Genomic DNA, 13087 nt, shown 5'->3' with positions numbered 1-13087 from the left:
ACAAGACCAATGGCTTTGGTTTCCAGACATAATCAGGAAGAGATTGGAAAATTCACCAAACTGGATATTCCATCTGTGCTTACATGAAGCATAACCCATACCTCAGCTCTCTGTAAAAGATCAGAGTCCACATTTTTTGTGTGTCAGTGTGTATCAGTTAAACATGCATGTACTTGCTGAGGGCCACACTAGATTTCAGGCAGCAGCGTAAAAGTGCTGGAGTGGGGGGGGGGGTCTGTCTTACAATAGAAATCTCCAACATATCTCAATGACTGAGGTAATTCCATGGTCACCACGGATGCCACAATCTCCTGTGGACTCAGTACCATCAGGTGGCAAATTGAAATCCCAAAGCAGAATGCAGATCATCTTCGACTTACAACCATAATTGGGACCAGAATTTCTGTCTTAAGTTGTAAGTCGAGTCAGACCTGATTTTCGAATCATTTTTACAATAGTCGTTAAGTGAATCACCACGACCGTTAAGCGAATCCGTGGTTGTTAAGTGAACACGCCAGTTGTAAGTGAGAATCCATTTTTCCAAATGAGCATTTTATGTTGGAAATTAGCAGAAAACTTTGTGCGACTGCAGGACACTGCAACCAGTCGTAAATGCAAGCTGGTTGCCAAGCACCCAAATTGCGATCCTATGACTGTGGGGATGGTGCACAGGTGTGAGGACCGGATTTTTATCAGCACTGTTGTAACTTCAAAAAGTCAATATTATCAACCAGGCCGCAAAATCCAGCTGAGCGACAGGAAGGCTGGTACACTAGCAGTGATCCCAACTGTTCCCTTAAGGCAGGGGTAGGCAACCTCGGTTCTTTTATGACTCATGGACTTCAACTCCCAGAATTCCTGAGTCAGCATAGCTGACTCAGGAATTCTGGGAGTTGAAGTCCATGAGTCATAAAAGAGCCAAGGTTGCCTACCCCTGCCTTAAGCCCAGCTTCACCCAGAGCACCTCACATCTGGTTGTCTGCTAAAAAGAGCCTCTGAAAGCCTGTAACAATTCATGGACGACAATAGCCATCACTCCTCCTCCCCCCTGGGGTCTCAGCTGGTGCACAACCTCCTCCAAGATAAGTCTGTGAATAATGGGAGGCTTTGTTACACATTGGCCTGCTATTCTATTAACAACAGCTGAAGTCCGGGACTGTTGAGGATCTGACAGCCAGACACTGAAGGCGGAAACCAAGGCCAGTGCAGCAGTTTGGCGCACTTTCAAACATTGGGCCTGAAGTCCCTCAGTGCAGCCTGCCTGCAGATTTCCATCACACTTCCCTCAGGACGGTCCTGCCTGCTCGCTTTTGCTCTGCTTGCCTCATAGAGGTCCCATAATCATAGAATTGTGGATTGGGAAAGAGTCACAAGGCTCCTGTATTTCAAACTTTGGCAATGTGGAGGAAAATCAGTTAAGCCCAATTTCCAGAGATGGAGTTTGTCCTCTCTCCTCCAAAGAATCAAATCGGGGATTTTTTCCCCCCACTGCTTATGGAAATAGGGAGCACATGAAAAACAACTCTACCCTCAAGCGCCAGCGTTTCTCTTTGGCTTCCCATTCCTCTAATGCCTTTTCTTTCTATGCCGGGACATTCAGTTTTGCTCTGCAGAAAGTTTTTTAACTGAGAAGTGAAATACCGATGCATGAAAGGGCCTGAAGAGGGGAGCAACCATCGGAATTTTGAATCTGGGTCATAAGTATCTTTTGGGGATGCTTTGTAATTTCAAACAGTTGTGAAGTGACTAGTCATAAGTCAAGGATCACCTGTAACCTGTTCTCCGTGCATTTGATTAATATAGATCAGGGGTCTTCAAACGTGGCCCATTTATGACTTGTGGACTTCAACTCCCAGAATTCCTCAGCCAGCGTGCCTGACTGAGGAATTCTGGGAGTTGAAGTCCACAAGTCATAAAAGGGCCAAGTCTGAAGACCCCTGATAATAGGGCATGATAGGACCCAAGCTGAGGAATTCTGGGAGTTGAAGTCCACAAGTCATAAAAGGGCCAAGTTTGAAGACCTCGGATATAGATAGTCCTCAGCTTAAAATCACAATAGAGCCCAACATTTCTGTTGCTAAGCAAGACAGTTGTTAAGGGAGACATGCTGCAGTTTCATCACCTTTTTGCCTTTTGTGGATAAGCAAATCACTGCAGTTGTTAAGTGACATGTGGCCGTTAAGCAAACCTGGTTTCTCCCATTAACTTTGTTTGTCAGAAGCCATCTTGGAAGGTTACTCATGATGATTGCATAATCCAGGGAGACTGCAACTGTCATAAATACATGCCAGTTGCCAGCTGCCTGAGTTTTGATCATGTGACCATGGGGATCCTTGCAACGATTGTAAGTCTGAGCACCTGTCATAAGTCACTTTTTCAGTGCTGTTGTAACTTCAAACGGTCACTGAATGAATTGTAACTCGAGAACTACCTGTGATCTACCACCTCTTTCCTCCCCTTTTCCTTACCTATGGCCATAATTTCGCTTCTCAGGTCTCTGAACTCCGCCAGCAGCTCCGTAAGCGGGGCCTCCCTGTTTCGGGCACCAAGCCAGCCCTGCTGGAACGCCTCAAGCCTTACCAGGTGGCCCGGGTGAAGCCCCCACCTGCCCCGCTCCCCAGCGCCCGCTTGGCACCTTCTGAGTTAGAAGAAGAACCCCAGACCCTGCAGGAGAAGCAGCGGGTGGTGGAGAATCTGGCACTAAAGCTCCACCGAGAGCTGAAGCACCACGACAGCGACCCCCGCGAGGAGCTGGAGGTGCACAAGCAGATCAAGAATCGCCGCAAGGGAGCACTGCAGTCACCGGGCCGTCAGGAAGCTCCGCCCCCTCCTTACATCCCCAAGAGAGAGTGCGCCAAGGAGGGAGGGGGCATGGAAGACGAGTTCATGGTAAGCAAGTCAGCTTTCCTTGGCTAGCCTGAAAAGGAACCACATGATAGGACAATGGGGTTGCTTGTAAAAGGGATAGCAATCTAGTGGGTCAAAGAAAATCTTGGAAAAACAACACTGATAGAATGAAGGGTTATACAAGTCTACAAATCTCGACGGGAGTCTGCAGATCAGCAGCCTGCTTCTAATGAGAGTGAAGCTTCCTGAGATCCCAGAATCAGGGTACGACATTAACCCTCTCCAACCCTGCTTTACAGCCCTCTTTAAGCGGTTTACAGAGTCAGCATATTGCCCCTAACAATCTGGGTCCTCATTTACTGACCTCAGAAGGATGGAAGGCTGAGTCAACCTTGAGCCAGTCAGGATCGAACTGCTGGCAGTGGAATGCAGAGTTAGCCTGCAATACTGCATTCTAACCACTGCACCACCACAGCTTCTAAATTTAATAAAATCAATAAACAATAAGTAAGATGGCAGCCATGACCATATAACTGAATCCTCGACCCTTTTTGATATGTGCCTGTTAAAAGGAGCTGGGGACAGGGCATCATGCAGCCTTAATCTTGACTTGTTTGATTCCCCCATGGTCCCCCTGGAAGAATCCCCAGGACTCATCTTCCCTCTGAGCTGAAAAGTGACAGATGCTTTTTGCTTTCCTGTATGACTGTTTTCCTGACTCATCCGCTTCACTCTGACTCCTGGAAATGCAGCCTTCTGTAAATTGGTGCCCTCTTTCCAAGATATTTTGGATTTTGGCTGCTAGCCAGTATACCCTGGGAATTAAAGTGTTGATTGAACATTTCTTGGGGGATTCTTGTGTTTGCTGTTTCATAAGAAAATTAAATAACGTAAGCAGATGTAACACAAAATATTTTGTACATCTAAGTCAGCAGACAGATGAATTTCAATTTGCGGGTGCTGCCATTTCTACCCTCTCAAATAAAACCCATTTTCTCAAGGTAAATTTTATTTCCAAGTAGCTCCATAGATTCCAAGCGGTCCCTAACTGGGGAAGGCTATATCATTCTTTAAAGGTAAAGGTAAAGGTTCCCCCGCACATGCATGCTAGTCGTTTCCAACTCTAGGGGCCGGTGCTCATCTCTGTTTCAAAGCTGAAGAGCCAGCATTTGTCCGAGGACGTCTCCGTAGTCATGTGGCCGGCATGACTAGATGCCAAAGGTGCACGGAACACTGTTACCTTCCCACCATAGTGGTCCCTATTTTTCTACTTGCATTTTTTTACGTGCTTTCGAACTGCTAGGTTGGCAGAAGCTGGGATGAGTAACAGGTGCTCACTCTGCTACGCGGCACTCGGGATTCAACCCGCCAAACTGCTGATCTTCTGATCGACAAGCTCAGCGTCCTAACTTATTACTAAATAAATTATCCTTAGCTGAAGAATCACTTTGTGGAAATCTGTGTTCATCTGATGCTCGCAGGTATTCATAAGGAGCTATCACTGTGCGATGTCATCACGATGGATCTGTCATTACTTTCCCCATCCCCCATGGGTACCCGTTGAATGGCCTCTCCTGTCAATATTTATTTATTTATTTTATTTATTATATTTTTATACCGCCCTTCTCCCGAAGGACTCAGGGCGGTGTACAATATTGTCGCTGAATGGGATGGGAGCTTCTCTATATAATATAAGTACAGGTAGTTCTCCTTTAATGACCACAATGGGTATCAGCAACATCAGAAAAACGCATTGTATCTGATGCCCAGGTAAAGCAGATTACACCTTGGGCTATTTCTCTCTTCCAACCAAAGTTTGGAACAAAGGTAGTCTACCCCTAATTATCTTAGCATCTTCTAGCTGCACAGGTAGGCCTTCAATTGTGACCATAATGGAGCCTGCCCATTGTGACAGTCATAAATTGGGTCACCCACATGACCGACCCAATTTTATGGCCTTTTTTGTGGTGATCTTTAAGCAAACATGGCAGTCATTAAGCAAACGAATGGTTTTTTTAATGGGCCGGGTTTGGCCCAAAACCAAAAGTAAATGCTGGTTTTCAGAAAACCATCATAAAATGTGGTCACGTGATGGCGGTATGCTGCAAACCACCATACTATGCGGGCCAGTTGCCAAGTGCCCAAAGTTGGGTCATGTGACTGCAGGGAAGAGCCAGGTTGCTGGAACTTTGAATCCAGGTCATAAGTGTCCCCACTGATGCCCACCGTAACTTGAATGGATGTTACGTGACTGATCATAAGTGGAGGACTACCTGCACAAGAATAGGACAGCAGCAAAATATTAAGGGCCACAGAGAACCCCTACTTGCACAACGTCTGTCACTTAGCAGGGGAAATTTAAGGGCTGGTCCTCAACATTATTTATTTATTCATATTTTATTTATCTAACTCAAGGGTCTCCAAACTTGGCCCTTTTATGACTCGTGGACTTCAACTCCCAGAATTCCTCAGCCAGCGTGCCTGGTTGAGGGATTCTGGGAGTTGAAGTCCACGAGTCATAAAAGGGCCAAGTTTGAAGACCCCTGATCTAACTTATATGGTCACCTTTTGTGGGCAATGCCCATCACAGGTGAGAGACCCAAAGAAATTATGATCAACAGAATGACAATAAAATACCAAGTTCATTAAGCAGAGTGATAGCCATGAAAGTAATAGATTGCCCTCATTCAATGACTGTCTCATTTAGTGACTATTTGCAGTTATGATAGTGATGAAAAAGTAACTGTCACTTCATTTAATGACCAAGCTGCTGATACCCACTGTGGTCAGTAAAGGAGAACTGCCTGTATTTACACAGGGAAGCTTCCAACGCATTCAGCAACAATAGTGACGGGAAAGGCTATTCATTATGGCCTTTGTCTATACTTAGGGGCCCATTAGTGCCCACCTCTTAGTCTCAAGTTCCCCCTCCCCATCCAGTGAAAGGGAACAGTGCCCGATCAATTAATCATCAAATTAACATTTGTGCATTCATATCTGTAAAAGTATGTGTGAAAGGTACTTGCTGGTCCCCACATTGTGTGCGAAAGTCAATCAATGGACACGGAGGAACCAGTGATGTGGCTAGTGAGAGCAAAAGGTTAACTATTTCATTCTCTAAGACAAGGAGGTTAATTACTTTTGTTAGCAGGAAAGAGGTCAGGGCAATTAACCAGATAGGGAGGGAGGGGCTGCACAGTTAGAGAGCAGAAAGGTTAGAAAAGGGACAGCAAAGTTATTATCCAGACTTTGCAGCACCAGCAGGAAAAAGCACAGAAGACCCGAAAGCAAACCTATAATTATTATACATCAAATAAACAGCCATAAGTTCTACCAACTACCAGTGTCACTCAATCTGGATAACTTTAAGGTGTGGACAATTTTGTGGAGGATCGGTTGGGCCATCCTCTCTCCCTCTCTCTCTCTCTCTCTCTCTCTCTCTCTCTCTCTCTCTCTCTCTCTCTCTCTCTCTCTCTCTCTCTCTCTCTCTCTCTCTCTCGCTCTCTCGCTCTCTCTCTCTCTCGCGCTCTCCTCCCCCATGGACAACGTTCCTCCAGGCCTTCCTGTCCTCTACCATCTTCTGGAGTCCATTTAAGCTCACACCTACTGCTTCAGTGACTCCATCCAGCCACCTCATTCTCTGTCGTCCCCTTCTTCTCTTGCCCTCAATCTTTCCCAGCATTAGGCTCTTCTCCAGTGAGTCTTTCCTTCTCATTAGGTGGCCAAAGTATTTGAGTTTCAACTTCAGGATCTGGCCTTCTAAAGAGCAGTCGGGGTTGATCTCCTCTCGGACTGACCGGTTTGATCACCTTGCATTCCAAGGGACTCGCAGGAGTCTTCTCCAGCACCATAGTTCAAAGGCCTCAATTCTTTGGCGCTCAGCCTTTCTTATGGTCCAACTTTCACAGCCATACATTGCAAGTGGGAAGACCATATCCTTGACTATACACACTTTTGTTGGCAGGGTGATGTCTCTGCTTTTCAGTGTGCTGTCTAGGTTTCCCATGGCTTTCCTCCCCAGAAGCAAGCGTCTTTTAATTTCTTGGCTGCAGTCCCCGTCTGCAGTGATCTTGGAGCCTAGGAAAATAAAATCTGTCACTACCTCCATTTCTTCCCCATCTATTTGCCAGGAATTGAGAGGGCCGGATGCCATGATCTTGGTTTTCTTAATGTTTAGTTTCAACCCAACTTTTGCACTCTCCTTCTTCACTTGCAACAAGAGGCTCTTTAGTTCCTCTTCACTTTCTGCCATTAGAGTGGTATCATCTGCATATCTTAGGTTGTTGATGTTTCTTCCGGCAATCTTAATTCCAACTTTTGATTCATCTAGCCCTGCCTTTCTCATGATGTGCTCTGCATATAAGTTAAATAGGCAAGGCGACAGTATACAGCCTTGCCGGACTCCTTTCCCAATTTTGAACCAATCAGTGGTTCCGTGTCCAGTTCTCACTGTTGCTTCTTGACCCGCATATAGGTTTCTCAGAAGACAAATAAGATGATCTGGTACTCCCATCTTTTTAAGAACTTACCACAGTTTGTTGTGATCCACACAATCAAATGCTTTAGCATAGTCAATGAAGCAGAAGTAGATGTTTTTCTGGAACTCCCTAGCTTTCTCCATGATCCAGCGTATGTTGGCAATTTGATCTCTAGTTCCTTTGCCTCTTCGAAATCCTGCCTGTACTTCTGGTAGTTTTCGATGCACATACTGCTGGAGTCTAGCTTGTAGGATTTTAAGCATAACTTTACTAGCATGTGAAAGGAGTGCAATGGTGCGATAGTTTGAACAATCTTTGACACTGCCTTTCTTTGGAATTGGAATGTAAACTGATCTTTTCCAATCCTGTGGCCACTGTTGAGTGAGTAGCAACAGCTTACGTCCAGGGCTCCCAAGGCTCCATGGTCGGATATTGGGACAGAGCAGAGGCAGCCAGAATGCAGAATTGGTGGAAGACACCAAGACCATGCTCCTTGGCAACGGTCTCTCCACTGACTCCAACCATACCTCCCCTTGCCCATCCCCACCTCGGTGCTCTCACCTGCTCCTAATCCCCCACTCCCCAACTTGCTAGCCTCCCTGATCCCTGTCATCTCTGTCTCCAGCCCGAGGATCGCCTCCATACACAGGACTCCAGGCCCCTCCTGCTTGAGGAACGTCAGGCATTTCTACCTAGCACTGAGCAGAGTCATTAAGAAACCATTAGCCTGAGACCAGTGTGTGTGTGTGTGTGTGTGTGTGTGTGTGTGTGTGTGTGTGTGTGTGTTTTCCATGAGTAGTATTAAAGCCAGTGGGGCTTTTTGCTTGAAGAAATCAGGTTGAACTCTTAGCATTTCTTCCACTTTCTTCCTAGGTTTTATGCTCCCCCTCGTGTGAGCCAATCCACTCTGATATGGAGCTGCCCCTCGAGATTACAGCCAGCCCTCCTGATCCAGCCCCAGCCACTCGGTCCCTGGAGGAAGAGCTCCAAGAGGCCATTCAAAAGGCTCAGGTACTATTTTGGGGCATCCCTGTCGGTCTTTCTTGCAGACGATCTGATTTTGCTTTGCACACAGGCTGCCATAGAGGAATTGGCTACGTTGGGATTGCCAAAGTTCTCCAGGCTCTTTAATCCCGGTTTAAATAATAGCAACGTGGAACAGAGGTATGGACAGCTGTGTATCTTCTGAATCCTTCAACTTTTTTCAGAGTTCTTCCATTTTCCATAAGAGAGAAGGAACAGTCTTCACCATCAATGCTTGCATTGGCTTGAACATTGGCTTGGAAGATCAGTAATTGATCCTTGTGCCAGAACGTGTTCTGGCTTTGTTCTTGAGACAGACCCTCTTTGAGACCCCCTCTCTTTTCTTCCCTTTCTATATAGCTGGTGCCAAGCCAATCCATTGAAGAGATTTTAGAAGAACCACTGATGTGTACAGGTGAGATGATGGCTCTAATACGTTTTGCAGACTGCAATCGGTACTGGCTCATGGAGGAATTAATAAGAGAAAAAGCTATCAGGAACAAAGATGGATTAATAAAGGCTTCGAGCCAACAGGAGCCCTAAGTTTGGGGAAGGGTTGGTTAAAGAGACAGTTGCTCCTCAGATGGCCACAACCCTATGATCCAGGGCAAAATCCTGGTATGAAAACCTGTTCTGTGGCTTCTTCTTTTTTAACTTGGAGTTAGGAAGATTGAGGTGGGGGTTCACTATTATGTCAATGTGTGATCTGTTTTGCGGCATCTAGGTGACATTCTTCAAGCACCTGCCTTGACCCCAGAGGTTCCTGATCAAGTTTCCTTGTCCCCATTGGTCCACCAAGAAGCATCACCACCAAAGAAATCCTGCTCCAGCAATGAGCCACCGCTGGTGTCCTCTGCCATCTTTGATTTTCCCGGATCCTACGATTTCCTTTCGACAGCCTCCTCTTCATCAGCATCACTGGATTCGCTGTCCTCTGTTTTCTCCCCTGACTCTCTGGAGATGCCGCCATCTCCTCCAGATGCCTGGCAAGGGAGTGGGACCCGTGCCGGATTTGACCCTGTTGATTGGCTAGAAGCCTTGACCTCGGGTTCAGCATCAGGTCTCGGCTCTGCCAGTCCAGTTGGTAACAGTATCTTCTGTACAGACTTTTTTGATTCTTCTGACTTGTGTGTCAACCACATGATAGACCTAATGGTGGAGCAATGGTAGGAAGGGCAGTAATGGCAGTCTGGTCCCCAGCACTTGATGGAAAAGGGGAAGCATCTTCTTTTTATCCTAAAAGGTTATCCTGGCACTAGAATCCAGCTAGATTGGGCAAGAATACTAACATCAAGCTTCATCGTGCATGGTCTTCTTTCTATTAATGACATGTCCAATTGCTCCCTTGGAAGAATGACGCCATTGTTGTCTGGATGGTGTCAGTGTATGCATCATCTTGGATGGTCAGACATGCCAGAAATCCCGGCGTTCACTTTGAACAGGATAAAACCAATGTTTGGAAGATCAACCACCAGTCCACCAATTCAAATTCATGACATTAGGGCCCAGGACATCATTACTTCACCTTACTGTAATATCAACATCTAACATCATAATGTAATGGAATAAGATTAGAAACTAGTTTTGATAAAATAGTTGATACTCAGGTTCTTAACAACTTTCTGTGCCACTTTAGGATTTAAAATATTGCGTCCTAGTCTTGTTGGTTGTATCTGCTCCATTGAACCTTGATGAGTTGCCTGATGCCAACTTTGGAAACCGTGAATTCTCAAAATCAGGACATCTCCAAGAGGCCACATTGGATTGGTTGAAACAGTGATGTTGATTTAGATGCCGTGTACCTGAAAATGACATGCACATATTTTAGCTTGGTTGAGCGTGCTATCTTATTTTCTTCAGTGCCAACTCTGTGAAAAAAAAAAGTTGGGATTGTTCCATCTTGATGTCCCACAGTGATGGAGAAGCTTCAATTTCCAGGGGCCACCAGAAGAGACTAGCAGGAACAGTAGCCTCCTGTTTCTTGAAAGTATGGCATGGGAGTAGGAGAAGAAAATCTTTTACTTTAGGGACTATATCTTATTTTTATAGCTGGTCATAAAAAGATGCCATTGGAAGAGGAGGTTCCATCTTTGGTGGACAGTGCCTTTCTAACTCCTAATATATTTCTTTTGTCATTTTTACTTGGTGTTATGAAACAAAAGGAGCATACAGATTCATATTTATACGAGATCAAAATCATTCTTTGGACTGGTGGTGGAACAGCACCCTAAGGGTGTTTCGTAGGACGAAGTCTATTTTTTTCAGGGAGATGGGTGGCATTGGTGTCTTATGTCCCAGTAGCCCAAGGTTACTGGGAGATTTAGGCCAATGTGGTTATCCAAACATTAGCAGCTAGCTGTGGCAACTGCTCACCATGCTGTGTGAAAATGTAGGGCACACCAAAACAAATGTTTGGTCTGGTTGAATTATCTCTGCTAGAATTACCCTAAATTGCAAGTCTTCGAGAATGCTCTTGGGCACGCTATCATAAAATTCACATGAAACCCACCAAATTAGATTTCCCCAGCTTATTTGGCAGGAATGCTATAGAAGGTAGACAAATGAAAAGTGACTAAAAACTTTTTTTTAAAAGGTATTCTCTCCGGGTATATTTACACCTGTACTGTATTCTCAAATGTCACAAGGTGTCTTCCAGACCTTGTTTGGATTACAGCTCCCATAATTGCCAGCTACCGTTCATTTGGTTACTTTGGTTGGAGATTATTAACTGTAATCTCAACTGTTTGAGGGGGCACAAGAATTAGGAATGAGTTCTATAACAACGGATTTTCTTACAGTCTGCTGGACCACAGTGTTTCTCAACTTCAGCAGCCTTAAGCTTCAGCTCCCAGAATTCCCCAGCCAGATTTGAAGTCCACACATCTTAAAGATGCTGACACTGAGCAAGGTTTTTCTAGAACAGTATTTCCCAACCTTGGCCACTTGAAAGACATATGGACTTCAACTCCCAGAATTCCCCAGCAGGCAAGGTGGAGAAACATTGCCCTATAACTTTGATCGTTTTGTGGTCCTGCAAGTTCAGCCCTACGGGGTTATATTTTCCAATTTGTGGCAGACAGATGAATACCTATTAAATGAGCACCTCGATGTTGTGAATTATCTCTGTTGCTTCAGAGCCACTTTTCAGGAAGAGATCAAAGAACGGTGTCTCATTTTTTAAAGACATTAACTAGATGCAATATAAGGCGTGAATGCAAAATTACCCAAATTAATCAGAAAAAGCAAGCAGCCCTGGGGAGGAAGCTAACAAGCTAGCAAGAAAATCTGTGTTGCCTATGTTTGTGGCATGTTTGTCATTTGGAAGACTAATCCAGGGAGAATCCAAAACCCGTTTCCGAAAGACAAAACTGCTGCATCAGGTTTTCCAGCCGTTCCCACCAATTCTTAGACTCATTCAGCACAGCTATCAATTCAGTGATAACATCCTTTATTTCATCCACTGCTTATACCCCATTGGGCTCTCCAGCTGGGTTGTGCAGAAGCGAAATGATTTATTCATGTTGTTTCATAGTGACAGGGCAAAGCAGCCTCTCTCTTGACAATGCCATATGGGTTGGGACTGCAACTGCCAACTTTGGGCACAGTGACTGGCAATTCTGAAAGCTGCAGAATCCAGCACATCTGGGAAAATACCAGGATGGAGAAGTGTTGGGACAAACATACCCCTCCCAGCTCATAGCCATTTGCCTAGCGCCAGCTGCCTGTGACTTTCTGCCCTCCCCCCCCTTCCCAGTTTTTGATGACACCCTGATTTAGATCAGTGCAAAGCTGGGGAAATGGGGTCGAACTCAGCAGGCAAAGGGTGGTTTGTTTAAAACGGTGTCAGACTAGTTCAGCTTTGCTGATGGGAAATGAATTCGAAAGGCAAGTGGTCTCTTATGCTTCCAATACTACGCAGAGATTCAGAATTCAACCCTCCCTCTCCTGTTTCCCAGTTACTTTCTGAATAAACACCATTTCTTGCTGCCGGAGTGATGTGTGGATATTTTCTTGGGCTCTTGTTCTTTGTTTTTACTATTTAATGAAGCTTCCTCACTGCAGATCTCATGCAAAGAAGTAAGTCAAGAGGCTGGCAAAACAGGGGGACCCCAGGAGGCTGCTGGTCAGGAGGAGAAGCTAAGACCGTGAAATCATCCCAAATTGTTGCAGCCGTGGAAGCTCTCTTCAGGTGATTGTCATTCTTATGACTGGCATAGCCCTGAAACTGTTCTGTTCCAGCCTACGAACGGCCCTGTTTGTGTGTCAGGGACAACCCTTTTTTCCTTTTTACAGTCAATAGGCTGGAAAAACCCAAGCCAAATTTATTTACAGTTCAAACAAAAAAGCAACAGAATATTTCCTTCTATAAATGAATCAAAATATCAAACAAGAGTCAACAAACAAGAGTTAAACAGATGTATCCAGAGCAGACCAGGATTCCCTTAGAATGTCTCCAAACGGTTGCCTTCAGCAACCAGCCCCACCCACACCTTCCCCTTTTATTATCAGTCCCAAGGCATGGCTTCTCAGTACCTTCTCCTCTCACTGAGTTGCCTCATTGATTTTCTCTGCTCTGCTCGATTATCTTCTGCTTCTAGCGTCTCTGAACAGATTCAGCTGTGAAACCTCTGAGTCCGACACCTCGTACTCACACAGCTGAGCATCACGAGGAACATGACTGGAGGGGCCAGGCTGAGAGTCCTGCAGTGCATCAGAGCCTCCCTCTGACACCAAAGGCT

General features: G+C 45.4%; 1 protein-coding gene across 1 annotated transcript in view; it reads left to right on the top strand.

Moving 5' to 3' along the window:
• LOC308678671 (myocardin-like) overlaps positions 1 to 12331 on the top strand; it is a 48264-nt gene extending 35933 nt beyond the window's left edge. The window contains exons 11-14 of the mRNA XM_081345901.1: positions 2494 to 2889; positions 8199 to 8336; positions 8709 to 8763; positions 9073 to 12331. Coding sequence (XP_081202027.1) covers positions 2494 to 2889; positions 8199 to 8336; positions 8709 to 8763; positions 9073 to 9518 — 1035 coding nt within the window. The 3' untranslated portion in view covers positions 9519 to 12331. The remainder of the gene's footprint in view (positions 1 to 2493; positions 2890 to 8198; positions 8337 to 8708; positions 8764 to 9072) is intronic.
• The last annotated feature ends 756 nt before the right edge of the window (positions 12332 to 13087 follow it).

Source organism: Vipera berus (assembly GCF_964194415.1).
Source record: "Vipera berus genome assembly, chromosome: Z".
NCBI classification, from domain to species: domain Eukaryota; kingdom Metazoa; phylum Chordata; class Lepidosauria; order Squamata; family Viperidae; genus Vipera; species Vipera berus.
Note: the sequence above shows the minus strand (reverse complement) of the source record. Positions and strands in the feature narration are given on the sequence as shown.